The 26841-nt window shown below is 41.6% G+C and overlaps 1 protein-coding gene, 1 long non-coding RNA gene and 1 pseudogene across 3 annotated transcripts in view; 1 reads left to right on the forward strand and 2 right to left on the reverse strand.

Annotated features, from left to right (window-relative positions):
• PTAFR (platelet activating factor receptor) overlaps positions 1-15824 on the forward strand; it is a 28193-nt gene extending 12369 nt beyond the window's left edge. The window contains exons 1-2 of one of the 2 annotated variants that reach the window (XM_077150638.1): positions 6348-10190; positions 12022-15824. In XM_077150638.1, the coding sequence (XP_077006753.1) occupies positions 10186-10190; positions 12022-13096 (1080 nt within the window). In that variant the 5' untranslated portion in view covers positions 6348-10185 and the 3' untranslated portion in view covers positions 13097-15824. Of the gene's footprint in view, positions 1-6347; positions 10191-12021 lie in introns of those variants that run through there. The other variant, XM_077150637.1, reaches the window with a different exon arrangement.
• On the reverse strand, positions 1248-3119 carry LOC143674633 (protein Red pseudogene; annotated as a pseudogene).
• Positions 5516-26841, reverse strand: part of LOC143674635 (uncharacterized) — a 73595-nt gene continuing 52269 nt past the window's right edge. The window contains exon 3 of the long non-coding RNA XR_013171141.1: positions 5516-5663. This is a non-coding gene — a long non-coding RNA (uncharacterized LOC143674635). The remainder of the gene's footprint in view (positions 5664-26841) is intronic.

Consider the following 26841-nt stretch of genomic DNA (forward strand, 5'->3'; position numbering starts at 1 on the left):
TTCATTATGCTCTTTGAGCACTTAATACTTCCATATACATTTCTATGGTGAAGATATTCATTTATGTAACCACCTGAAGTACAATCATGTAGTTCAAGAAATTTAATATTTATAAAAGCTGACTGTCCATACTCCACTTTTTTTCATGCAGCTTAGACCCATTTTTTCTTGGATTTTCTTACTAAGAACTTGTAGGTTTACAGAAAAATCATGCAGAAAATACAGAGTACCCATATGCCCCCTCTACTAACACCATGCATTAGTGTGGTGCATTTGTTACAATTGATGAGATAATGATATTATAATTGTACTATTAATTATAGTCCATGGTTTATAGTAGGGTTTATTATTTGTGTTGTATAGTCCTATGGTTTGTTTTAAAATTTTTTATTCTAATACCATATATAAAACCTAAAATTTTCCCTTTTAACCACACTCAAATATACATTTTGGTGCTGTTAATTATATTCATAGTGTTGTGCTCCCATTACCACCAATTATTATCAGACTTTTCCATCACCCTGACTAGAACCTCTGTACAATTTCACCATTAAGTCCCTATTGCATATCCCAGCCCAGCCACTGGCAAGCTATATTCTAGTTTTTGACTCTGTGAGTTTGTGGAGATCATATAGTGTTTGTCCTTTTGTGTCTGGCTTATTTCACTCAACATGATGTCTTCAAGGTTTATCCACGTTGTCACATGTATCAGAATTGCATTCCTTTTATGGCTGAATAATATTCTATTGTGTGTGTGTGTATATACGTATACATATACACACCACATTTTGTTTATCTATTCATCGACTGACGGACACTTGGTTTGTTTCCACTTTTTGACAATTGTGAATAATGCTGTTAAGAACACTGGTGTGTACATATCTGTTGGAGACCCTGCTTTTCATTCTTTTGGTTTTATAGTTAAAAGTGGGATTGCTAGGCCGTGTGGTAATTGTGTACTAAACTCTCAGAGGAACTTCCAAAATGTCTTTCACAGTGGTTTCAACATTTTACATTACTATCTACAATGAATGAGTGTTCCTATTTCTCCACATCCTCTACAACACTTGCAATTTTATGGGGCTTTTTGTTTGTTTGTTTAAATAGTAGCCACGCTAGTGGGTGTGAAGTGGCATCTCGTGGTTTTTCTTTGCATTTCCTTAATGGTGAATGATGTTGAGCTTATTTCATGTGCTTTTTAACCATTTGTAAATCTTCTTTCAAGAAATACTTAGACCCAATTTTTTTTTTTTTCAAGATTAACCAATTTTAATGGAGCTAAATAATTATACAATTTTATACACAAAAACACCTTGTAGCTTTTCTAGGTACTGTAGAGAAAACACAGTGGGGAACACATCCTTGTGGAGATTGGAGATTAATATTTTGGTCTTTTGACTTCAACTCCATCAGCTTCCATCTTCTTCCTTTTCTCAATGATTGCACTAATCTTCTTCCACTGACGATCAAGCTCAGCCTTGTCATTGGTTTCTTTGAAGCGCCTGGTTTTCCGCCCTTCAGACATCTTGATGCCATACTGGAATGCAGCCTTGGGCAAAGCCTCCTTGTTGTTCATATACTCGCTGTATTCCTCCTGGGTATCAAAGTCCCAGCGGCCTAAAGGGCCTTTCTTATTACCCTGGTCCATTTTGCTATAATCCACCTCTTCATCACTATCCACAGCCATGTCATCCATCGTGGCTGGGTAGCACTCTGCATAACTGTTGGACATGCCAAAGAAATCTCCCAGCTGCTTCTTGTCCTCAGGCTTCTTCAGTGATTCAGTGCCTTCCCAGCCAGCAGACCCAGCAAACTTCTCATTGATGGATTTGATCAACTCCTTGGCAGACCCAGGTCCTTTGTCAACGTCCATGGGCTCATCATCCACTTTGGGCTTCTCAAAGTAGCTGTGCCTCTTCTTCTCCTCCTCTCTCTCACGGTCCCGCTCCCGCTCCCGATCTCGTTCTCGCTCCCGCTCTCTGTCACGATCTCTATCTCGCTCTCGATCACGCTCCCGTTCCCGATATCTCTCTCGCTCCTTGTCCCGAGGTGTCTTGGTCGTGGAGGGCACATAATCTCCGATGTCTTCAAAAATGTTCATGTCAGCCTCAGGAGGTTTCTTCTCTTCCAATTTTCCTTTGTCTTTCTTCTTAAGCTTCTTGTTGCGGGTACCCTGCCTCAGGTAGGAAGGGATCTGGGTGAGCTTGCTGATGACAATGTCGTTTGTGGTCAGTGTAGTCTGGGCCTCCATGGTGGGGCAATCAGCCTTGCTGCGAATTAGAGTGGTGGGGATGTCCGTGTCAGCATACTCATCATCCAAGTCCACCACATAGGCCATGCGTCCTGGCAGGAATAGCTCATTCCGCTCATATGCTTTGCTCTTGAATAGCATGCGATAAACATTGCGACCCAGGCGTGTTTTAAATTCGATCTTATTCTCAGGATCCTCATCTTTCTTGGTTTCCTTCTGGGGCTTTTCCATCAGTTCCTCTTCCTCCTTCTCTTTGCTGGCAATCTCAGCTCGTACCTTCTGAAGCAGAGCAAAATCTAAGCCTTTCACCAAATGGGTGTGTTCCATATCACCACCCAAGAATTTGGACTCCTGGATCAACTGTCTTCTCTTCTCTGCAGCTGATTTGTCCGCCTCGGCAGTGGGGCCCACAGCTCTGTAGTTAGCAGTGGTGCTAATCAGCTCGGTTTCCTCATAATCTTTGTTCACCCCATCTCTCCGTTCCTTGGCACGGTCCCGGTACTTCTCTGCTAGCTCCCGCTCTCTCTCAATTTCCTGTTGGCGCAGCTTGGCATAATAACTTTTCTTTTTCCTCCTTCTGGCAGCTGGGTCTTCATCCTCGTTGTACTCCCTTGGCATCTCATGGTGACGTGACTTAGAGGGGGGTGCAGAGGTGGGTGCTGCCCGTGGGGTCATGAGAAGCTTTCTGAAGTCTTCATTGGTGAGTTTTGATTGGTGGAAGGAATGAGGATCATCCACATCGTGACCATCTGGGGCCAAAGGGTTGGAGAACGGTTCGTTATCTCGCTCCGGCATCTTGTCCGCAGTCTTCCAATGCTACAAGGACCGAGGATCTAACAACAAGCCACCAACTACAGCTTCTTCCCACAGTGCCCTTAGACCCAATTTTTAATATCCATTTTACCAACAAAGAAATGGGCACAGAGTCTTGGAGTGAGTTTAGTGGTTGAACCAGGATTGATCCCAGCTCTAGTGCTGTTAGGCAGGAGAGAGATGCAGAGCAGACCTTGTCCTCCCTTTTTCTGTCCCCTCTTCCACTCCAAAGGCTTCTCTTTCTGGGGACTTGCAGCATCTGAAGCTCCTGTCCTGAGGCTGCAGGACCGACCTGTCAGGTGACCAAGGAGCAGATTTGCTTCTAGAAGAGGGTCACAGCTTGGCCTGGGAGAGAGAGAGAGAGAGAATGGGCCTTGCAATTCAATATCCCAAGTCTGCCACTAATCAGCTGTGTGACTGTAGACAAGTCTGTTTCGCTCTCTGATCTCACTTTCTTTCCAGAAAAAATACATACCTCATAAAACCCATTTTGCAAGGCTGATCTGAGAAGTGTCTGCACATTTAACCAGTAAATGGTGCCCAGCTCCCTGAGCTTTTATGGGCTGGCCCTGGCCTGCCTTCAGCCCTGCCCTCCCCACGGAGCAAGGAGTCTTGGATCCAAGTGGGCATGCCTCTCTTCCAGCCCGTGCTCTGTTGTGAATGTACCCCCAGATCTCTGGAGCTGCCAGTAACTGCTGTTGCAAGGCATATGGATGAAATTGGATATGTCTGATTTATGACTTAGATGTATAAATTATAAATATTTAGTTGTACTCTTGACCCCAACTGACTCCTCAAATGTTAGGGGCTGGCCTGGGTGGTGAGCCTAACTTCCCCAACCCCAGCATGCATGTGTGCATTGGGGAAGTAACCAGCACACATTTCCTTCTGTTCAGCCCTGGAGGTCCCCCACTTACTGTCCTGCAGAGGATGGGAACCCCTTTGTCAGGTTTCCTGGGGGCTGTGGATGTTTCCAGAAGATGGGAATGGTAGGGAGTATGGGGGTAGAGCCTGAATGCTATGTAGGAGCAGAGACTGGGAGTTCCAGACTGCAGGCAGAAATCTTCTGGTCTCCAGGAATGCCAAGGATATTTATGTATGAATTATGTATGAATGCCATGCCCACCTCCACCCCACTCCCCTGCCCGGCCCCAGCCACAAACTGAGAGTTGAGCTGGGGCCTGTTGTCCAGCCTTGATCCATCAGGAAACTGGTTAAGCAGAGTGGTCCAAGCTTTTTCCTCCTTCTCCCTCCAAATGTCCATCCCTCACTCTAGCTGTTGAAAGTTTTGTTGGTCCTGAGGTCCCCGCCTGGGGCTTGGAGGATAGCCGACGGGTGGGTGGAGGTGGTGACCCGTAGTCTGACTTCCCTGGCTCCCAACACCTGGGTCAATGGGAAGAGGGAGGTGGGGACATTTGTTGCTTGTGCCTGGCTCTAGTCACTTTGTAACCATCTTTGGAACCATTGTGAGGATTGCAAAATTTTGCAGTTTGAAGAAACTGAAGCTCAACGTGGCAAGTAAATGACAGAATCAAGTATGAACCAAGGTTCTTCAGACTCCAGAGGCCTTGTTCTCTCCTCCCCTGCCTGTCCCCAGGATGATTTCCCCAGAAAGATTGCTCACATTCATTCACACTAGGCTTCTTGGAATAGCCATCAGGGGCTATTGGTATTTATTCATTCATTTGGTTTTTGAGAAGAATAACATCTAGTCCCTACCTTCAAGAAGCATCCAGCCTGGTGAGGAAACAGCCACAGAAATCAATCGTTGGAACATTTGTGCCAGGTGCTGTGCTGAGGAATGTGCCATGGTGAGCCAAAGAGGGAGGAATTCATTCTGCCTGGGTCAATCAGGGAAGGCATCGCAGAGGAAGTGCTCTTTGGCTTAAGTCTTAGATGATGAGTAGGTTCATGCTTGGCTGAGCAATGGGCAAGGGCACCCTCAGGAGGAGGGGCTGCAGCACATGCAAAGGCAAAGAAATATGAGGGCAAATGGAGTTTTTAGGGCAGCAGCAAGAAGCTCAGTGCAGCTGGAGAAGAGGGTGCATAGCAGGGAATGGTGGAAGAAGGGGTAGGAAAGGAGTTTGGACTCCGTCTTGGACAATGGGGAGCCCCTTGGATTTCAGCCATGGATGATCCAGGTTCTGCCCGACCCTAATGCTTATACAATGTCTGTCTTTGAGGAAAAGATGCCAAATTACAACTACATAAATTAGATACAGGGCCCAGGAGGAGGTCTTAAAGCTTAAGCTTGGAGGTCTGAGCCACCAGACCCAGAGGAAACTGGCTGGTTACATTCTGGGTGACCTCAAGGGTCTGATGATGCAAAGGTGCAGCTGGTGGGACCAGGGCCAAGAGAGGGGCAGTCACGTGGGGACCAGGAACAGAAGAGCCAGTGTGATGGGACAAAGGGTAGTGGCTTTGGGCAAAGGCAAGCGGTTCTACCTTGGACTCCCCACGCTGATTCTGGTCCTGTATCTGGAAGGAAGATGCCTACCTCTTTGCTGGGCCTCCGGTGAGGCCATGTGAGCTGGGAAAGCTCTGGAGTCAGAGAGACTGAGCACACACTGTCACATGTTGTGTTCCCGAGAGGCAGACTCTGAAAAGGAGATTAGAATGCCAGAACTTTTTCTTGGGCTATTTTGAAGCAAAGTCAAGATATCATATAATTACATCTATAAATACTTCAGTACTTGTATCTAATAGATTGAGACTTAAAAATATAAAGAATATATAACAACAATATCGTCACACCTAACAAAATTAACATCAATTTCTTAATAACATCTAATACTTAGTCTCTGTTCGAGTCTTCCCAATTGTCTAAAAAAATATATTTTATAGCTAGTTTATTTGGATCAGTACCTGAACAAGGTCCACACAACATTTGGTTCCTCAACCAAACTACTTGAATGGGAATTTGACACCCCCGCTTCCTCACCTCCCTTTTACTTTCAACTCATTCCCCGGAAACTGTTCCCCACCCTGATCACAGGAGATAAATCTCCTCATTGCCACATCCAGTGTTTGCTCTTCTGGCTGGCTTTGCAATTAAGTCTTCTGCGAAGACAGGCGCCATCACAACCTCAGTCATCTGGGCCAGAAATCCTGAAGTCATCCTTGATTCCCTTTCAACCCACACCAAATCCAGCCCCAAGTCCTGTCACATCCATCCATTTCCCTCCATCTCCTCTGTCATGGTCCAAATCTCCTTTGGCCATCGGTCAATTGTGGTTGTCGCCTTGTATCTCCCTGCCTCTGGTTACTCCACACACAGCCCTCAGAGTGTCCTCCCCAAATCTGGAGCCTGCCTCGCCCCTACCATGCTCAGTGTCCTTCAAATGACCTTCCCATTTGCTGTGGAATCAAGTTCATACTCTGAGCACTGCTGACTTGTATTGAGTCAACTGATGCTTACTTCTCTAGCTTTGTCTCTCCTCACCAGCCTCACACTTTCAGTTTTAGCCAAACTGAAGCTCTCATGTTCCAAGAGAGCAAGACGCATCCTCTCCTATTCCTCCAGGACTTTGCACAGGCTGTACTCTCTGCCCAGAATTCCTCTCTCCTTGCTTTCTCAGGCCAACTTCTTCTCTCCCTTCAGCTTCCTTTAAGAGGTCTTTCCTGACCCCTTAAGTCTGAGTTCCCATGACACCTTGTACCTCTGCCATCAGAGCACTCCATATTTGTTTGTTTCTGTGGCTCTCTCTTGCAAATCATCTGTGAGCTGCTTAGAGACAGGCACTTGGTCTAATCAGAGTCATACTCTGCCCAGGGCCTTGGGCAGTGAGTGCTGGTCACTAGTGAATAATGAATGACAGACAGAATGGGCAGCCTTGGCTAACCTGTATGCATGCTCCATTGACGTGGTAGGAAAAAAAATTTTTTTAATGAAAATTAATGCCAAAACATCCACAATGAATAAAATATCAAAACTTTAAGACAGGATCATAACAGTAACATGCCAAGTTATATTGGAACCTGAGACAAAATGATTAATGATTCTAATACTGATTTTGACTTTTTAATATACCGCATTAAAATAGTACCTTGATGGCTGAGTTTTTTGGCACCTCCTTAAATGTTGTGCCTGGTAAGTGCCTCACCAGCCTCGCCTTAGTCCTGGCTCTAGTGGGAAGACTCTCTTACCACGCCTGGGCAGGTACAGTGTGGCGGGAAGATCCCAGGACGTCCTGTCCCTCTGACTGGAGAGGGACAGTCTCCAAAGAATAGTTGCCACCACCCCACTGTGCAGGGACACACCCAAGAAAAGGAAGGGACTTCCCGAGAGGGGTGCTAGCAACTTCCCCGAAGACTCTGAGTGTGCACCAGCTGTGGGCCACCTGTCTGCCGTTTTCAGGCAGGATGAGACCAGGGTTAGGTCAGGTGTGGCCCGTTACCTCAGAAGAAAGGTCACCTGCAGTACGAGGGCTGGCCAAACAGAGAGAGAAGGCCAGTCCCAGATGGATGAGCATTTGGGGCTTAAAGAAAAGGTTGCTTTTCTTTTCAACCCACACCAAAACTAGCCTTGGAGCTGTGGTTTTCAAATCTTCTGTTCTCAGGATCTCTTTTAATCTTTAAAAATGATTGAGACCTATTGCCTATGAGAAACATGTAAGATAATGTATTTACAGCCATTGTTACAAGTTTATAATATATTTTTCTATCTTGTTTTATATGTATGTTATGTAACATTCAAAGAAAATTTTTTCTTGATTGAGAAAAGGATACAAAATGCAAAATCCACACTTTTGATAGCTGAAAATTGCTAATTGTTTTGCAGTACTTTATTATATTGGGTGTCTTGTCTTCTTGGGCTTTTAGTTAGCTAATGAATGAATACATTAGACCCTTTTGGGTTTTAGTTGGGATTTTACATAGCTTGCATTTTAATTCTTTGGTTCTTTGCTGTTTCTATTAATCCATAGCATTATTTTAATAAATGTTATAATACAACTTACTAAAAAAAAAATTATTGAGGATCCCAAACAGCTTTTATTTACATGGATTATATATATCAAGATTTAATATGTTAAAAATTAAAACTAAGACATTGTAGAACTGTTAGTTTTTTTTAATTAAAAAAATGATGAACTCATTCCACGTTAATGTAAGTAACATGGCCAGCAGTTTTGCTCACCATTGCTTTTGCATTATCAGTGTGAATGTCAACACAGTGAAAAAGGCAAATAATATATGTGTGTTATATTATTATGAAAGTGGGTTTGAATTTGTGGACCCCCTGTAAAGGTCTCAGTGATCTGCAGCTCCCCACCCCATGGAACATTTTTTTGAGAACTACTACCCTGGAGCTTTGGATCAGATGATAGGGCTACTTTTAAGGGTGGAACCTGTCCAAAAAGAGCAGAAGCTAGCAATTTTGCTGCTGGTGAAGCAGCATAAAATGTGCCCTCAAATCAACATTGCAATTCATAATGTGACTCGAGGATGAGTTTTTTTTATTTTAAGGGATTTGCAATGATTTATTGGGAATAATGAAACCAACATTTATTTAATTTGACATAGATGAACCACCACCATACTAAATGGAGCAAATCACAACAATTTTCTTAATCAGCAAAATACCAGTTAGAGCGAGTTGTTTCTTTAACCCTCCCTGTAAGTATATTCAGGTTTCTTCAAATGTTTCTACAGCTTGGGGATTCCCTAAGAATGGGTGTAATTAACACGACATCACCCATCCTTCATTTACTGGTTCATGGTGCTGGGAATAGTGTTGAACAGATAGACAAGGTCCTTGCTTTCTGGGTGCTCACAGTCAAGTAGAGAAGCATTAAATAATTACACATTTAGGAACATGATCACAACTGCTCTGAGGTTTATGAAGAAGGACAGAAATCTTTGAGGTGAGACCTGACCTGGCCTGGGGGTCAGTGAAGACTTCCTTGCAGAAGTGAAATCAGCAGAGGCTTGGAGCATGAGTTGGAGTTGGCCAAGTGAATGTGAGGTGTGGGCAGGTGTGATGGTTAAGCTCATGTGTCAACTTGGCTAGATCATGGTGTCTAGTTGTTTGGTCAAGCAATAACCGGCCGGATTGTTACCATGAAGGTATTTCATGAATTTAAATAGTCAGATGATTGTATCTATGGCTGACTGCATCTACAATCAACAAAACAAGATTGCCTTCAGTAATCAGAGGAGGTCCCACCCAGTCAGTTAAAGGGAGAATTGATGATTCCAGCAGTCAGAAAGAATTATTTCTATTTCTACTTCATCCAGCCAGTTTCTCCTGGGGAATTCATCAAAATCTTCATTGGCACTCCTAGTTTGTGGCCAGCAAATTCAGACTTGCCAGTCACATAAACCAATTCCTATAGTAAATCTCAGCATGTGCATATAAATATATCCTGTTGGTTCTGTTTCTTGGAGAACCTTTACTAATACAACAGGGAAGAGTGTTCAAAGAAGAGAAATGTGGATATATGGAGGCCTGAGACAGGAAAGATCTCAGCAGCTTTGAAGACACACTCGGGAAGTCTGTGGCAGCTTGAGCCTGGTGGCAGGGTGGTGCCAAGTGACAGGTGGAGTGGCAGCTGGAAGTCAGAGTACTGGGTGGCCTTTTTTCCACTCCTGGAGGCTACCAAACTCCTTCCTGCCTCAGACCTGGACCCATGCAAGTCCCTCTACCTGGAATGCTCATTGCTCTGCTGTCCTCTCAGGCATCAACTGAAATGTTACCTCCTTTCTGAGTTGATCCCTTCTTATCCTCCATTCAGTCCATGTGTCCTTCGCGCAGTTTTCACTAATGGTAACAGACTGTGTTTGTTTAAATTGCTTTTGTCCATCTCCCCCTTGAGACTATAAGTTCCCCAAGGGATGGGCTGCACCAGTCTGTTCACCCCAGTGTGTCCGACAGCCAGCTGGCGCTCAGTGAATCTTTGCAGGCTGAATGTGTGAGTGGACAAGTGAGTACAGAGCTGGATTTCAGATCCTGGGTCGATCTCTTAACAGCTGGGTGTCCGTGGACGAGTCATACAATCACCCTACAGCTCACCTTCCTATTCTGTAAAATTGGAGATCATACTTTCTGTCGCAAAGGATTTTTGCGAGACTGAAATGAGGTACTACATGTGAAGACACCTAGCACAGTGCCTGGCTCCAAAATGAGGTGCTGCTAAATGTTTTGTTTTGTTTTCCTCTGCTTCTCACTTCAAGGTCTGTGTTCTTTTCACTGTGTGATGATAGGCGGTGAGCCTTGGACTTCTCAGCTCCGCTGGCTCTCCCCCCACTAGCTGCTTCTCTGAGACAAGCCCACAACGACGGAGACTCAGGGAGGCTTTCAGGCTCCCGTATGAGCAGCAGTTGGGGAAGGAACAAGACAAGAAGAGAGGCGCCTGGTTTCCTGGAGACTGAGCTTGGGGAGGAACTGTTAAAAACGGAACAAGACTCTGGGTTGTAGAAGTATAGCTTAGCTTTAATTCTTCTTTTAACATGCTTTAAAAAAATAAATAAAATAAAATCTTTTTATTTAGAAATAATTTTAGGCCTTCAGAGAAGTTGCAAAAATAGTACAAAGAGTTCATGTGTACCCTTCATCCAACTTTCTCTAATGGTAACAATTTATGGAACCATAGAACAATGATCAGAACCAGAAAACTAACCCTGATATGTTATTAACAAAATTGTTGGCCTTTATTTGAATTTAACCCAAATGTCCTTTTTCTGTTCTAGGATACAACCCAAGAACCCACATTGCATTTAGCTGAATATTTTGTCTTCGTTTTCTCTAACTTATGACAGTTCCTCAATCTTTCCTTATCTTTCACTTGTCATCAGTGCTGGTCAGTTTATTTGGTCACATTTTGGGTTTGGCTGATATTTTCTCATGATTAAACCGAGTTTAGGCATTTGGATAAGAACACCACAGAAGTGATATAGTGTCTTTCTCTGACATTGTATCGAGGTAATTTGTGTTGCTGTGTCTTATTCATTTGATGTCAACCCTGATGAATTGGTTAATTCTATTAGGTTTCTCTACCATATACTTTTCTTTATAAATCATATTTTAAGGTTTTAAATTTTTGAAGTAACAAGAGCTTCTAAAACGTTCAAACTATAAAGTATAGGGTAGAAAGTAAAAAACTTCTTACCAACCGGACCTCACCTTCCCAGACATTACTTTTCACTGTTAACTATTTGAAGTCTAGTCCTCTAGATCTTTTTCTGTTCATATACACACATATAATGGGGCTGTAGCAAACATTTTCTGCAGCAGTTTTGTTTTGTTTTTCCTTAACAATATTATCTAATAGCTTTCCATGTCAGTATAATCAGATTTAACTCATTCTTTCTAATGACTGGCTAATATTTCTTCTATGGACTTCCTTAATATGATACATCTCTATTTTCTAATTTTTTAATGAGTATGCAAATTATTCTTCATGTAGTACATTTTACCATTGAAAATTTCATTCCAAATTCCATCAATCAAAAAAGTTCAAGCTTTATCAGAAAAAGTAAAAATGCTGTGATATAAATTATCATAGATGTTATCACTAGAAATGGATCATTTAAAACTTTAAATCAAAATAAGCCAAATAATAAAGAGTTAAATTTTTAAATGGAATAAGAATTGGTGGTGGAAGCACAATATTATACATGTAATTAATATTGCTGAATTGTGCACATGAAAGTGGTTAAAATCAGAAAATTTGGGTGGTGTATATGCTGCCTCAGTAAAAAGCCATTATAATGGAAAAAGAGAAGAAACTGACCTACTGCTGACTTTGCTGACTCTGATACCACTGATTGTAAAAACACAGTTGTATGTAGAAAGAAAAGAAAATGCTGCCAATTGATTGGAAGATGCCATAATGATAAGGCATATTCTGATTTAAAAGTTTTAAAACTGTGTCAAATGGGAGTCTTGGGATTGATGAAATATGAGAGCCTCTTCTTGGCCCTTCAATAACCAAGATTCATCTATGTGTGTCTTCCAGGCACAGGCAGGACTCTAGGACTACCTGCCCCCTCCAAGCCATAGCGATGGAGTTAAATGACTCCTCCCGAGTCGACTCTGAGTTCCGATACGTCCTCTTCCCGATTGTTTACAGCATCATCTTTGTTCTGGGGGTCATCGCCAACAGCTACGTGCTGTGGGTCTTTGCCCGCCTGTACCCTTCCAAGAAGCTCACTGAGATAAAGATCTTCATGGTAAACCTCACCATGGCCGACCTGCTCTTTTTGGTCACCCTGCCCCTATGGATCATCTACTACCACAACCAGGGCAACTGGATTCTTCCCAAATTCCTGTGCAACTTGGCTGGCTGCCTCTTCTTCATCAATACCTACTGTTCTGTGGCCTTCCTGGGCGTCATCACCTACAACCGCTACCAGGCGGTAACATGGCCCATCAAGACGGCCCAGGCCACCACCCGCAAACGTGGCATCTATTTGTCCCTGGTCATCTGGGTGGCCATTGTGGCCACTGCGTCCTACTTCCTCGTCCTGGATTCCACCAACACGGTGCCCAACAAAGCTGGCTCAGGCAACACCACCCGGTGCTTTGAACATTATGAAAAGGGCAGTGTGCCAGTTCTCATCATCCACATCTTCATTGTGGTCAGCTTCTTCCTTGTCTTCCTCATCATCCTCTTCTGCAACCTGGTCATCATCCGCACGCTGCTCACGCAGCCGGTGCAGCAACAGCGCAACGCTGAAGTCAAGCGCCGGGCGCTGTGGATGGTCTGCACAGTCTTGGCCGTCTTCGTCATCTGCTTCGTGCCCCACCACATGGTGCAGCTGCCCTGGACCCTGGCTGAGCTGGGCTTCCAGAACAACAGCTTCCACCAGGCTATTAATGATGCACATCAGATCACCCTCTGTCTCCTTAGTACGAATTGTGTATTGGACCCCGTCATCTACTGCTTCCTCACTAAGAAGTTTCGCAAGCACCTCACTGAGAAGTTCTACAGCATGCGCAGCAGCCGGAAATGCTCCAGGGCCACTACGGACACAGGCACAGAAGTCGTCTTGCCACTCAACCAGGCCCCTGTCAATTCCCTCAAAAATTAGTCCCTGCTTGGGGGCGAGACTCAAAGTCTTCTCCACCAAGGGCATCGCAGACAGACCTGGGACAAGAAGGGATATCTGCTGTGGTCTGTGCACCTTCTCCCTGGAGACTGGAAGCCTATTAGTTTTGGAGGCTACCTGCTGGAAAATCCAGAACTTGAATAGGGCTCTTTGTCCACCTCTTGGGCACACACCATTGTAACCTTGACTGTTGATCTCATCCTGAGCTCTTAGGCCTGATGGGATTGGGGGGAAACTCAAGGTCAAGTACAGACCTTGGAGACATGTCTGAACTGCCCAGTTCATCCCCCCAGTGCAGCAGCCCCAAGTGAGTATGATCTTAAAACTTCGGACAACTAGTTCAAATGGTAAAGACAGAGAAGGGAGTTTGTGAAAGGGACACTCCTCTGGCTGTGTAACAGTATCTTTGGGACAGACTTTTGAGCAATGATGGTGTCACTCTCTCTGCCCACAATCACAAAGTCTTTGTGACATTTCTCAGGGGAAGGGGCTTGATGAAAGCTTCTTTCAATTCACCCAGCTCCCTGTCCCAAACGGTGGCTGGACAAGATAGAATTTGGCTGGAGAGTTTGATTCCTAAGGCAGATGTGTCTGTCTATGCAGGCCTGGTCTCAGGCCTGGGTCAACCCTGGGAGAGTGGGAGAAAGACAACAGCCTCATCCATCCTTCTGTCTCAGCCACAGACCCTGATTAACCACCTCCTTTGGGGCAGCTGCCCACTATGGGTGAGCAAAAGCCTCTCAAAGTAAAAGTGGGGACATCCAGACCAGGGCAGTGTGAGGTCCGGTGATTTCCATAGGAAGAGGCACTGGGGCTGGGCAGTGCTTAAGTGTGCATGAGGCCTCCAGGGTGGAAGGAACCTGCGAGTTCTCCTTTTCTTCCCCTTTCTGAGAAGCCCATCCTAATCCAGCTTCCAGGAAATGGGAGGAGCAATTATAGTCCCAAGGGCTGGCCAGACACTTTGAATCCTGGGTACAGAAAGGGGTGCCATCTTCTCTTGAGGTTCTCTAGATGCCTGCTTATAATTTTCAGCAAATATATACAAATGCAAATGAGCCTCTCTCGTGCCCTGAGCAAGTACCTGCAGCATGAACTGGGCAGTCTCAGACACAGGGCTTTGGAGGAGGCTTCCCTAGCTTCTGGAACTCCGTGATCCTTCTGAGAAATCTTCCTCCCTTTTAGCCAGTGTCCTTATGCCATTGGCATCCTTTCTCCAAACAGCATTGGATTGCTGTTTTTAATAAAGACTTCCCAATAGGTCAGTATCCTGCCTGGGTCTGGGCTAGTGGCTGTGGGTTGGGCTTGTGGATGGTGACTGGGTGTATAGGGCAGTGTTCTCAAGCTGTGGTGTGGCACACACCAGCTTCAAGACTTGGGCTTGTCATTTCCTGCTGTGGGCCTATGAGCTGAATTTACTACCTCTTAGGGTTGTTAGCTATGAGGTGAAACCTACCACATAGGTTTGCTATGAGGACCAAATGCTGAGGCAGACACCTCTTGGTCAAGGAGGCTGCTCATCTCCCTTCTTCTAAGAATTTGGCCCAACCCTGTAGCCAGTCCCTTAATCCTGTGACAAGAGATGAGTGGACAAGACATGGGCATCAGGCCCAACATGGGCCAGTGAGGTTCTCTAGCCCAGAAATGGGCAGCAAGATTCAGGGATGCTGTTTCAGTCTTGGTAGGTCACATACCTGAAGATACATAAACTCTGGTTCTGTGTGTGTATGTATGGTGGGGGTGTCTACTTGTATGTGTTTGTCTATGTGTGTGGTGAGGAGGGGCGCAGTGGCCACTTCAGGGGATGGAGAAAATGGCTCACTCAGAGAGAAGATGAAGATGTCAGAGCCAAAGCAGAGATGAGAGCAAAACCACAGGAGCCTGAATGGAGGAGGGAGCAGTGCTTCCAGGGGCCAGTGACTCTTCTTCTCCAGCCCTTCTTGAAGCCCATCTGCACTCCCTTCTTTGGGTACTGTGAAATTCCTTAGGTAGAGTACATTCTCTTATTTTGCTTAAGCTGATTTGAGTGACTATTATTTGCAACCAAAAGAGCTCTGAACGAGGCAAATGCTTCTGTGCTAAAACCCATCGTTTCTTGAATTGCTGCCATTTATGTGTCCCCCCCTTACAATTTTTGCCATATCCATGTGCCACCTTTATGTTTACTTAATAAATATTTTTCCTTAAATATGTCTCTGTTTAAAATTATTTAAAAAAGAAAATTATAAATGAAAACCAGTGCCATCTGCACATAAGGGAAATATAAACAGGAAACGTAACTATTAAAAGAAAAATTCCTCTCTGTGTGCCATCTGAAATCAGCTCATGTGCCCCAGCGACACTGCATAGCGCAGAGTCTGCATTTAGGATGTGCTCAATAAAGAGCAACTTGGACAGACAGGTGAGTGGTGATTGCTCCCTTGCCTCTCCCAGAATGTTGCTCTAACACACAGGCCAGGGTCACACTCCCCTACTCTCAGGGCCCAAGGGGTTAGGGGGAGTGATTTAGGCTGTAGCCTGTGCTCTATCCCTGCTGACGACCTCCCCATCCTGACAGCCACTTTACTCTCCTGTAACTTCTGCCTGATGGTGACCTTCTCAGACAACTTCTCTTCTTTTTGGCTTAGCCCAGAACTCCTGATACAGGCAGCCTTCTTGGATTCCTCCAGGCAGGGTTATTGACTCCCAATTCATGACATGTTAGTGTTAGGTATCAGAAAGAAAGTTCTAGGAGAAAAAGGAACTCTTAATGCAGTTCCCTCCTCAGCCTCCCTCCTCAGCATTCTTAGCAGTCCAAGGATCCAGATATAAACCTGTATAAGCCCCCATCCAATCAGGAAACAACACACTACTGACTGGGCACCCTCCCCTCCTTGTATCACTGTCCCTTTAAAACACAACTCCCAGAACAAAGGGCCGGAGCCATTTTCTATTTCTTCCTGCTGGTTCCCCAGGCTGGAGCCAATTTTAGGCTCCAACCTGCTTTCTCCCTTTCACTCTCCCATCTGTTTCCTCCCCGCTTTATCCCTTCAATAAATTTGTTCTTGTGTGGAATCCTTAACGACCCTGTGCCTGACATTTGGTGCCAAAACCCAGGAATGGAGATTAGACGGAGGTTTGAGTTTCTGGCCTTTCGGGGTTATGGGAGCAGCCTCCCAGTCACCCCATTCTCCAAACCACCTGGGTGCTATGGTTTCCATGTGATTGATATTTGAGTTTGCAGGCTCAGACCATCTTAACGTGATGTCAGCTCATATCCATGGCAATCAAACATCTACAACTAATTCAGCCCTAGGTAAGTGATGTTACTCTGCCCAGATCCTCCCCTTGAGAGTTTTGTGACCCGTGGACAACTGGCCCATAGCACTTGGGCCCACTTTAATGTGGCGCCCTGGCCAGCTCCCTGAGCATTTTTATTGGCCTGAAAAATCTGAGCGCTCAGTCAAAACTCTCCAGCTCCAAGAACGTTTTCCTATGCAGCAGTCCAAGCTTGGGGGACACCCTGAACAAAAGACTGCACGTGCTTCCCTGGTCCTCGACGACAAACAGGGGATGCCTGCTTTGTTGTTGTAACTGGATCACGGACCTGGGTAAGTCAGTCTCACTTACAGCTACCCCTGCTCATAAGCCTCCAACAGAGCTGGTAACCATCAGCCTCACAAACAGAATGAGCACACCTCTGTAAGCCTCCAGTAAGCAGAGTCCCTAGCACATAACAAACTCCCCTCCATTTTAAAGAAAATTTAAATTCTGCAATTCAATTTGGCTACAGTATCCTTTAAAAACAACAAAAACACTGGCTGGAAAAAAAAAACCTGGCTGGAACACTTTTAATTGGCAAATTCTCACTGAACTTGAAAATTTTATGCTGCGTAACAGCAAATGATCTGAAATTCCCTGTACCCTAACCGTCTGGGCTTAAATCTCACCCTTCTCTGTGTCATTCTGTTATGTCAGACCAAATACTCCTCCACAAAAAGCCTTCTAAGCTTTCTACTTACCCCACAAAGGCTATTAACCCCCTCCACAAATCTCTTTAATGCGAGACGTCCTTCATAAAAAACCTTCTATGCCTTCTGCCCCTCCCCCTACAGAGGTGCCCTTCCGTCACTTCTCCTTCTTCAATCCCGCTAACCATGCCCCCCACCACAGCCTAGCAAATTATTGGCTAATTGTTAAATTAATGTGATAAATGTTTTATGTCTATTTAATTATTAATTAATGTATTTGATACATATTCTATACAGGATTTAAGGCCCTGACCTAAATTTGCTTGTTAACTATTTTCCTAAAAGATAAGTAATCCAATAATCAATTGACATTTAATAAAGTTAAGTAAACTTGTTTTAAGGCTTGCCAGTGTGTTACGTGGTTATAGTGAAAATTAATGTCTGTTTTAAGCAGTTAATGCCCATTTATTAGCTAGAGTGTTCAACCTAATTATTAATTGGTGTGATCCTACATTTATACTAATTAAATGATCATAACTGGTTATGAAGTACAAAAATTCTTTTAAAAGGAAAAACTTTAAGCTGTATTAAAAATTAAAAACAATTTGGTTATAAGTCTATGACAGGTTTTATTTCTGTGACATAATCTGGCATCACTGTGATTTAAAATAAAAATACTACTATTATAGTTTAAGTTAGTTCTGTAACCACTTGTGAAGGGTGCTTTGAAAACGATGGCTTTTTTATTTCTTTTCTTTGTATATGTGTTATACTATACAATAAAAAAAGTTAAAAATTAAAAAAAACCTCAAAAAAGTTAAACATATTACAGTTGAAAGCGTTCTGCAAAAAGTAAAAATTGGGATAAAATAACATATTCAGTCCTTCATTTGTTCCTCTCAAAAATATTTCTGTGTTCCTGTTTTTCTTTTAAAGTAATAAATTTCCTATTTATGTCTATATGCTTTTTCAATATATAGTCTCATACCTCTGGATAGTAAAAGCAAATTAATAATAAAATAAAATAAAAAGTTCTTGGTTCCATGGCCCTTACCTAAAACTTTCAAACCCAAAAGGCCTGGTGTCTTTCTGGCTGTGCAACCAACTAAAAAGTTTTCCTGAATTTAAACTTGGGACAAATTCATTAAGCTCAGTATAGTTCCCAAAACTTAATAGTTAATATACTTTTAAAGTTCTTCATAATTTAAAAATTTTTATAAAAACAGTAAAAGGAATTAAATAATAAATCTTTAAATAAAACAAATGCAGTTTCATTCTGCTAGAATGTGTTCTCCTTATGTTTAAATAAGCTTGCTAATAAACTAGTGTTGAGGGTGCATTCTTGGAATTTCATTTGGAGTTACCTAACAAACTGCATGGACTGGGCAGTGTGCCCGGTAATGACAACATTTGTACAGAAGATAATAAAATTAAAAATATCCTAATACTTCAAGGAACAGCAAATTAATGTTTCAAGTATACATTAACTAAAGCATTTTAAATATTTGTCATTGCTCGAACAAATTTAATTTTAATGGTAATTGTGGTGAAATGTTTGCTTCAAGCAGTGACTTAAGTGTGTAGAATATAAAGGCTGTGTTTTGTTAAAAGAAAAAAGAGTGTAATTTTGTCCTGAAATAAAATAAATGGCTGTTACAAAATAAGAAAAATGTAGGACAAAGCCTAAATGAATACAGTAAAGTTGCTAAAGTTTTGTAAAAATGAAAATTATGGTAAAAGTCAGGAAAAATTTAATGGGTCTATAAGCTAATGCAAGACTGAAATTTAGTTTTTTCTCTCTTAAAGTAACAAAGTTTTCTTGGACTGCTGGCCTGTTTTAATAAAAAGTTATAAAAGTCTTTTGTAAGTAATCAGTGTAAAAATCAGAAAGTCTGTGTTTTACCAAAATAACTTCTTGTACTTTATGTTAACTTTATCATGTCCTTGGCTGTGTAAAAAAATGAATCATGTCATTGTTTAAAAAGGCTAAGTTTTTTTCCCTCAGCTTTAGTTAAAGTAAAAAACCAAATATTGTTTCAAACCTACTAGCTTTTAACCTTTTGCTTTCTAAAAGTCAACCTCTAAAAAATATCTTTTTATTCCAAACAGTTGCACAAAATTTATTATTTAACTTTATAAAAATAAAATCATTTAATATGTTTTGGGTTGCATAAAAATGTTTTTAAAATATTATAAAAATTAAAATATTTTCTAACCTTCTGTCAATAATTAATCTTTTTATGTAATATTAAACAACAGTATAATAATTGGTTTAACCAAATCTTCCGTTTTATTTACAAAAATTAAATAACAAAGCAGAATCAAGAACATCCTATAGTAAATCAATAATTTCCTCCTCAAAAAACAAAAATTTAAAAACAGTCATAACAAAAAAGGTAAAATAATCAACTAGCGAAATTAAAAGCAGTGCCAAATCCTAGTGCACAAAAAAGGAGGGAAATATCATCTATTCACTAATTCATGGGCAGTGGCCAATAAGTTAACTACTTAAATACCTATCTAAAACAGAATAATTGAAAAAAATACATAAAAGGGAATTACTTTAGAAACATTATAAAAAAATAAATATGGGAAATTGCTCAATATACTAATGTATCTGCTACTGCTATTAAAAATAAACAAGTTCAAAAGCTTTATAAATTTATTATCAAATTTATTTCTAATTATATGCTGCCTAAATAAATAAAAACTTTAGGTAAAATAAATACAGAAAGTAATAAAAAATTAAAAACTACAAACTACAAACCCTAAATAAATGAAGGAGGTAAATTGTATTTGTTGTAGCATAAGTTCTAAATAATTGTAAAAAGTTATAAAAAAAAGTTTATAAAAATAAATTCTATCTGTCATAATCAAAGCTAACCAAAATGTAATAGGTCTGTTTATTATACATTTCAAAAAAAGAAAACTTTTGTGTTAAACTGAGTATTCATACAAAACTAAAGTTAAGTTTTCTCTGTGTTCTATTAACATAAATTGTTAGTATGCTCTTAAATGTAAAATATTAAAAAAAACACAATTTTTCTTAATCATCCAAGTACTGTGTCTAAAATATTTTACATCAGAATAATATCCTTATTAATGTTTATGTTAGCATTACCCTTTATTTCAAAAGATAAGTCTCACTGTTAGGAAAAATGTTGCAAATAATTTGTTCTTTCCCCTTGTATAAATAAAATACTAAAATAACTTAATCTATTGCATTAAAAATGTTTGGAAAGTATTACAATAGTTAAAAGAAATTTTCTATCTTGTTACTAATTAAATTTAAATAAATAGAATATTCATATATTTATAAACTATATAAATTCTTAAAAATTTAACAATATTCTCACTGTCAATAAAATTATATACTAATACTAATCTATGTAATGTTAAGCAATAGTATAATGTTGTTAGTCAGTTTTAATTATTCTAAGAAGGCTACAAATAAAAAACAGCCAAACTGTCAGTTGCACTGCTCTGCTCTAATACATCTAGTGGAGCAAAGCAGGGTCTCTGCTATACTTTGTTAACATAAAACAACTGTCTAATAATTTATTTCTAAAAACAGTTTCATTAAAAAATACAAATAAAGGTTAAAGCTTATATTATAAACTTTGTTATCTTTAAATTCTAAGGTGCTTTACTCTTTGTATAGCTTCATAGCTCCCTGGAACTTTAAGTGTCTATATAGCATCTAAAACTAAATTTAGTTCTCCAGCTCTAAAACAGCATGAGTCCACACAGCAATGGCTAAAAACTAAAAAAAAGGAAAAGAAAGAAAATCAAACTCTAATTAAAAATGTAATGAAACTAATCTGGTTAAAACCAAGGTAAGTCAATATACAAGGTAAAACTAATATTATCTATATTTTAAAGCCTTAACTTTAGTATAAAATTTAAAAAATGTTTATTTTGTCCAAAATTTACCCTAATTTAATCTGTTTAATAAATAAACAACCTAATTCAGCCTTATTTAATATAAAACCTGGAATAAGGAACAAAATCTTAATGTTTTATACAAGTTAATGTTTTATACTCTGCATTTCAAAACATTTGGGCAAAAAAATTAAAAAATGTTTGCAAAGTTCCTTGAGAAACTAACAAAGCTAAAGGTATTAAGCTTCCTCACCTGGAAAATTCCTAATACTTCTCTTAAGTAAAAGGGGTTCCCAATTTAACAAGCCAAGGCCTCAATTTTGAGGCTTGTCCTTATAAAGTTCATTTTCATAATAGTAAACTGAACCTACTTAAAATTAGTACCTAAGAGCCGTCTCCAAAAAATCTCTACTGTTACTCATACGTGGTCTCTCTCCAAGCCAAACTCTACGCTTGCCCTCAACGTGTGACATAATTTCCAGGAACGTAAGCCTAGCACTGGCCGTGTGAAACACAGCGGGCCCTGACAACACAAAACAGCTGGCCCTGTACTGTAAGACATAAGCTCCAGGGATGAAACTGGCCCTAACATCATGGATAAACCGAACAAAAGGGCGAAAAATCTGAGTTTCAATGGCTAAAAAATGTCAAATCGAGTTGAGAGGTTACTCTGGAGATTACTATCATGCAAGCTTTAGACAAATATTGCAAACTGCCACAACATGGCAACCCCCAAGCAACAGTGTTCCTAAAAACCCTAAAAATATATAACACTCTATAAAAGTTTATAAGTTTGTTCTCCAAAAACTTAAAACCTCCAAGTTATTCCAATGCCAATAAAAGCGCTAAAATCCAAAAATGCTAAACTCTTCAAAAATAACAACTAATTTCATCATTCTTTCCTTTGCCTTTCTCTCAAATCTTCGTTCATTCTTTTCCACCTCTTTACAAGCTATTCTGTTTCCCTTCCTTGGGCCCTTAATTATCCTCCTATTAATTTTCCTCCTAGCCCCCTTCTTCTTACAATGTCTGTCTAAATTTATTCACAGGTTAATAGCAGCTGTACCCAACCAGCAAAATTTTAACTAAAAACCTACTTCTGCTATAGCTCCTATCACAGTGAAAACATTTCTATCAACCCATTGCAACAAAAAATACCCCAAAAACCCAACTACACCCTGCTCAGCTCACAGCAATTCCGCACCTCCCCCCCCACAGCCGCCAACTATGCCCTTTTGTCTTCAGGAAGCAGTCAGCGAAAAGACACAGTGCCTCTATTCCTTCAACAACTGCTTTGAGCTAAGCTAAGGCACTAACCCAAACCCAATACCAGCTTCATTCACTTTTATTAAAAATAAAGGCAGGAATGTCAGGTCTCAGAAAGAAATTTCTAAGAGCAAAAGGAACTTTTAACGCAGAGCCCCCCTCAGCCCCCCACCCCCCTCAGCATTCTTGGCAGGTCCAAGGACCCAGATATAAAACTGTTACAAGCCCCATGCAATCAGGAAACAGCCCACCACCTTGTGAGTACCCACCCCTCCTGGCATCACTGTCCCTTTCAAACACAGCTCCCAGAACAAAAAGCTGGAGCCATTTTCTCTTTCTTCCTGCTGGCTCCCCAGGCAGGAGCCAATTTCAGGCTCCTAACTGCTTTCTCCCTGCTTTATCCCTCCAATAAATTTGTTGATCTTTGACTTGCTGTCTCGTGTGGAATCCTTAAGGACTCTGTGCCTGACAGTTAGGGCTTGGAGGATCCAACTTTTTAATATATTGATTACTGTGGTTATTGAAGTTTGTCCATTTCAGTGTCTGTCTTCCCTGTCCTGGGGCAGGAATGGATTTTTAATCATCTCTGTTGCCAGAATTTTTCACTCACAGTCTGGAGTTGAGATCTGTCTATGTCCAAAGCTTACTGCTTCCCCAGGCTGCAGCGCAAACAAATATTTGGAATTACTCTGAAAAGGTTTAAGGAGATTCTTTAGAGACATATGAGGGAAGGGTTTTAATACGTGTTCTTCTAAAGTTCTTTGATTTTATTTTAAAAGAAAGATGCAGGGGATTTTCAAAGGATCGGAATATTTTGGAGCTGGGAGGGTCCAACCCCCTCATCTTTCTGAGGGAAAATCAGTTTTGTGTGGACTGATTCCTGTGTGGACTCATGTTGTTTTAGAGCTGGAGAACTAAATTTAGTTTTAGATGCTATATAGACACTCAAAGTTCCAGAGGGGCTAAATGATTGCAGAAGTTGCACAGTGAATTGGTGGTGGAACTGCAGTGAAAGCAGGGGCCGGCTGCTCACCTGCTTTTCTCTTTTCCTGATGTGGTGACAAAGCTGAGATGTAATTCTTTTGATGAAACATCAATGTCAGAATTCCCAAGCCATTTTGCTCTAAGGGAGGTCTCACTTTGCATGTCCCCCGATCTCAGCTGTTGACCCCAGGTAACTAACAGTGATGGCAGCCGGGACAAGTGGGTTCCTGCAAGACCAGTCTCCTTCCCACATCGAGAGGAGTCATAGACCCAAGCATGGTAAATGTAGGTCACAGTTAGGTAGAACTGGGTGCATTTATGCCTGTTTTTACTCATCCATTCTCTATCTTTGCTCAAAAACTAACCTCAGAAGCAGATATGATAAAACTCTCTTGTAAAGCATTTGATATTTGTGCTAAACAAGTTACGTTCTTGACATCATGCTAGCAAGTTATCCACACACCCACACATCCACCCACTCATTCCTCCATTTCTCTATCCCTCCACCCCTCCACCCCCGATCCGATCCATCCATCCATCCATCCATCCATGTATCCCACAAACATCTCTGGAATATCTGCTTTGGTCTAGTAACTGTGCTGAGCATAGTTTTAAATACATATCTCACTGAAACCTCACACCCTCTCTGAAAGGTAGAGTTTTATCCCCCACAGAAATGAATAAAATAATTAAGGACCTGAGCTGTCTAAATAAGCTATGTGGCTGACTCCTAAGTACTGGTACAAAAGGGAAGGGGACTTGCTTTTTGTTGAGCCCTAGCCATTTGCTTGTCAGTTTTATAAATCTTATCTCATTGAGTCCTCATGACCACCCTACCAAATAGATACCTTAATGTCCATTTTATAGGTGGGAAAATTAAGTCTCAGAAGGGTTCAGTCATTTGTAAAGGGAAAAGAGCTGGTGTGTTAGTTAGATTCAGTTGTCAACTTGGCCAGGTGAGCATACCTAGTTTTGTTGCTGCAGACACAAGCCAATGGTACATGAATCTCATCGTTGCTAATTACATCTGCAATCGGCTAGGAGGCATGTCTGCTGCAATGAGTGACATTTGACTTAATTGGCTGGTGCTTAAATGAGAGAGTGCAATGTAGCACAGCCAAGCAGCTCGGCATTCCTCATCTCAGCACTAGCAGCTCAGCCCAGGCCTTTGGAGATGCAGAAAGAAGTCACCCCCGGAAAGGTTGTTGGAACCCAGGGGCCTGGAGAGAAGACCAGCAGAGACCATCCTGTGCCTTCCACGTAAGAAAGAACCTCAGTGAAAAGTTAGCTGTCTTTCCTCTGAAGAACTGACAAAATAAATCCCCTTTTATTAAAAGCCAATCCGTCTCTGGTGTGTTGCATTCCAGCAGCTAGCAAACTAGAACAGCTGGTAAGTGGCAAAAGACTATTCAAATCCAGATCTGCCTTAGTAAATTATGGGTCCTCCCCCCTCCACCTCCCCATGTGACTGTACCCTCATCCACGTCCTTCTAGGTACTATCCTAGTTCTGAGGAATATTCTGAGGAATATTCAGAGGAATAGCAGCCGATGGGGGTCTCCATCTTCCTCTGTTTTTAGCATCCTCTCCATGGACTCTTGTGCTCCCTAAGCAGGTTGAAGCCCCAGCAGCAATGACTTTTCCAGGCTGAGGCTCCTGCAGTCAGCTAGGGAGGGCATTCCTGTGGGTAGATGGCATCTAGGAACACTGTGTTTCAAGCAACCTCTATAAGGGGAAGGGCAGCAGTCAACATTAGCTGAACTCTAACTGTGTCAGGCACCGTGAGGGTACTTGCCATCATTTACTTCTCCCAAGCACCATGAATGGAACTGGCTCTTCCCTCTGCCGGAATTACTCATTCCCTAGATAGCCGTAGGGCTCACTCCTTCACAGCCTTCTAGGCTTTGCTCAAGTGTCCCCTTCGCGGTGAAGACTGCCCTGACCACCCCATTTAAAACAGGGGCTTAGAGGGTGAAGTGATTCCGGCTCCAAAGCCCGCACACTTTTCATTCCACCACTGCCTTTCTCTGTAGGCATCTTTTGTGATACAGGATGAGAAGGTCCATATTTTCCATCTTCCAGACAAGGAAAACAATATCAAGGAGGTGAAATTATTTCTCCTAGACCACACAGCAATAACATGGTAGAATTGGGATTTAAACTCCTTTCTGTTAGATCTTTTTAATGCACAGATGCGTTTTCTCTCTCCATTCTTGCACATATGTCTGTCTGAATGCATGAATATTCATTTCTCTTTATCATCATTCTCAGTCTTATCTTCCCTCAACAGTTCTAGTGTATTCAGTATATATCCTTGACTTTGTAATCTTGAAAAATGTGTGGAGTTATTTTGTGAGTGCATATATTTTAAATATATAAAATAAGCATGATTTACATAAATAGGGCTATGGATTTCATTCTCTTTTTATTTCCTCCACTTAGCATTGCTTTTATGGTTTAGCTATGTTGCTTTATATACATCCAGTTCTTTGAGGCTATTTTAGTTTCCTTGACTGCTCAAGCAAATACCAAGCAATGGGTTGGGTTTAAACAATGGGAATGTATTGGCTAATGGTTTTGAGCTAGGAGAAGTCTAAATTAAGCCATCGTTAAGGTTATGCTTTCTTCTCAAAGACTGGCATTCTGGGTCTGGCTGACAGTGATCCTTGGCCGTTGGTTCCTCTGTCACATAGCAATGCAGCAGTAGCCTCTCCTGGCCTCTCCCTTCTCTTCTGGACTCTGTTGACCTTCAGCTGCTTGCTTCCTATGGCTTTCTCTGTTTGAATTTCACTCTATTTATAAAGGACTCCAGTAATAGGGATTAAGACCCATCCCGATAAAGTTGAGCCATGCCTTAACTGAAATAATCTCATCAAAAGTTCCTACTTCAGAAAGGTTCACACCTACAGGGATAAATTAAATATGCTTTTTTGGGGAAGGCATAGCTCCAAACCACCATAATGCAAATAAATGTCTTCCAGGTCCTCCATAATGTACATTTGCATTTTGCTCACCTATTTCCCTGATAATAGATACTTAGGGTGCCTCCAACTCCCTCTTCCATAAACAATACTGTATGGAGATCCTTCCAGGTGTTACCCTGTGGACCACTGTGAGAATTTCTCTGGGATGTATACCCAACAGTAATGTTCTTAGGTCATAGCCCACACTCAGACTTGATTTGAAGAACTGCCAAATTGCTTGTAGGATGGCTGCAGCAGTCTATATTCCAGGCCATATTTACATGCTTCTGCATCCCCATCCACACTCAGCATTGTCCAACTTTAACATTTCTGCTGGGTGTGAAGTTAAAATCTTCTTGCTCTATTTTGAATTTCTCAGATTATGAATAGGTTTGTAACCTTATGCTCATTAATCATTCAAGTGTTAATTTAGATATTTCTGACTCCAAGACCTGGGCATTGTTACCTAGTGATCAATAAAGTGGACTCTGGGCCAGGTTGCCAAAGTTCAGTTTCTGGCTCCATCTCTTCCTAGCTCTGTGACTTTGGGCAGATTACCAAACCTCTCTGGGCTTCTCTCTCTTCATCTGTAACATGGGAATAATTTATGCTGTCAACATAATAGAATGGTTCGAGAATTTTTAAATTGCTTAGAACAGTGCCCGGCACGTAACAAGTAGTTAGTA

The sequence above is a fragment of the Tamandua tetradactyla genome, chromosome 2, assembly GCF_023851605.1.
Source record: "Tamandua tetradactyla isolate mTamTet1 chromosome 2, mTamTet1.pri, whole genome shotgun sequence".
Classification (NCBI taxonomy): domain Eukaryota; kingdom Metazoa; phylum Chordata; class Mammalia; order Pilosa; family Myrmecophagidae; genus Tamandua; species Tamandua tetradactyla.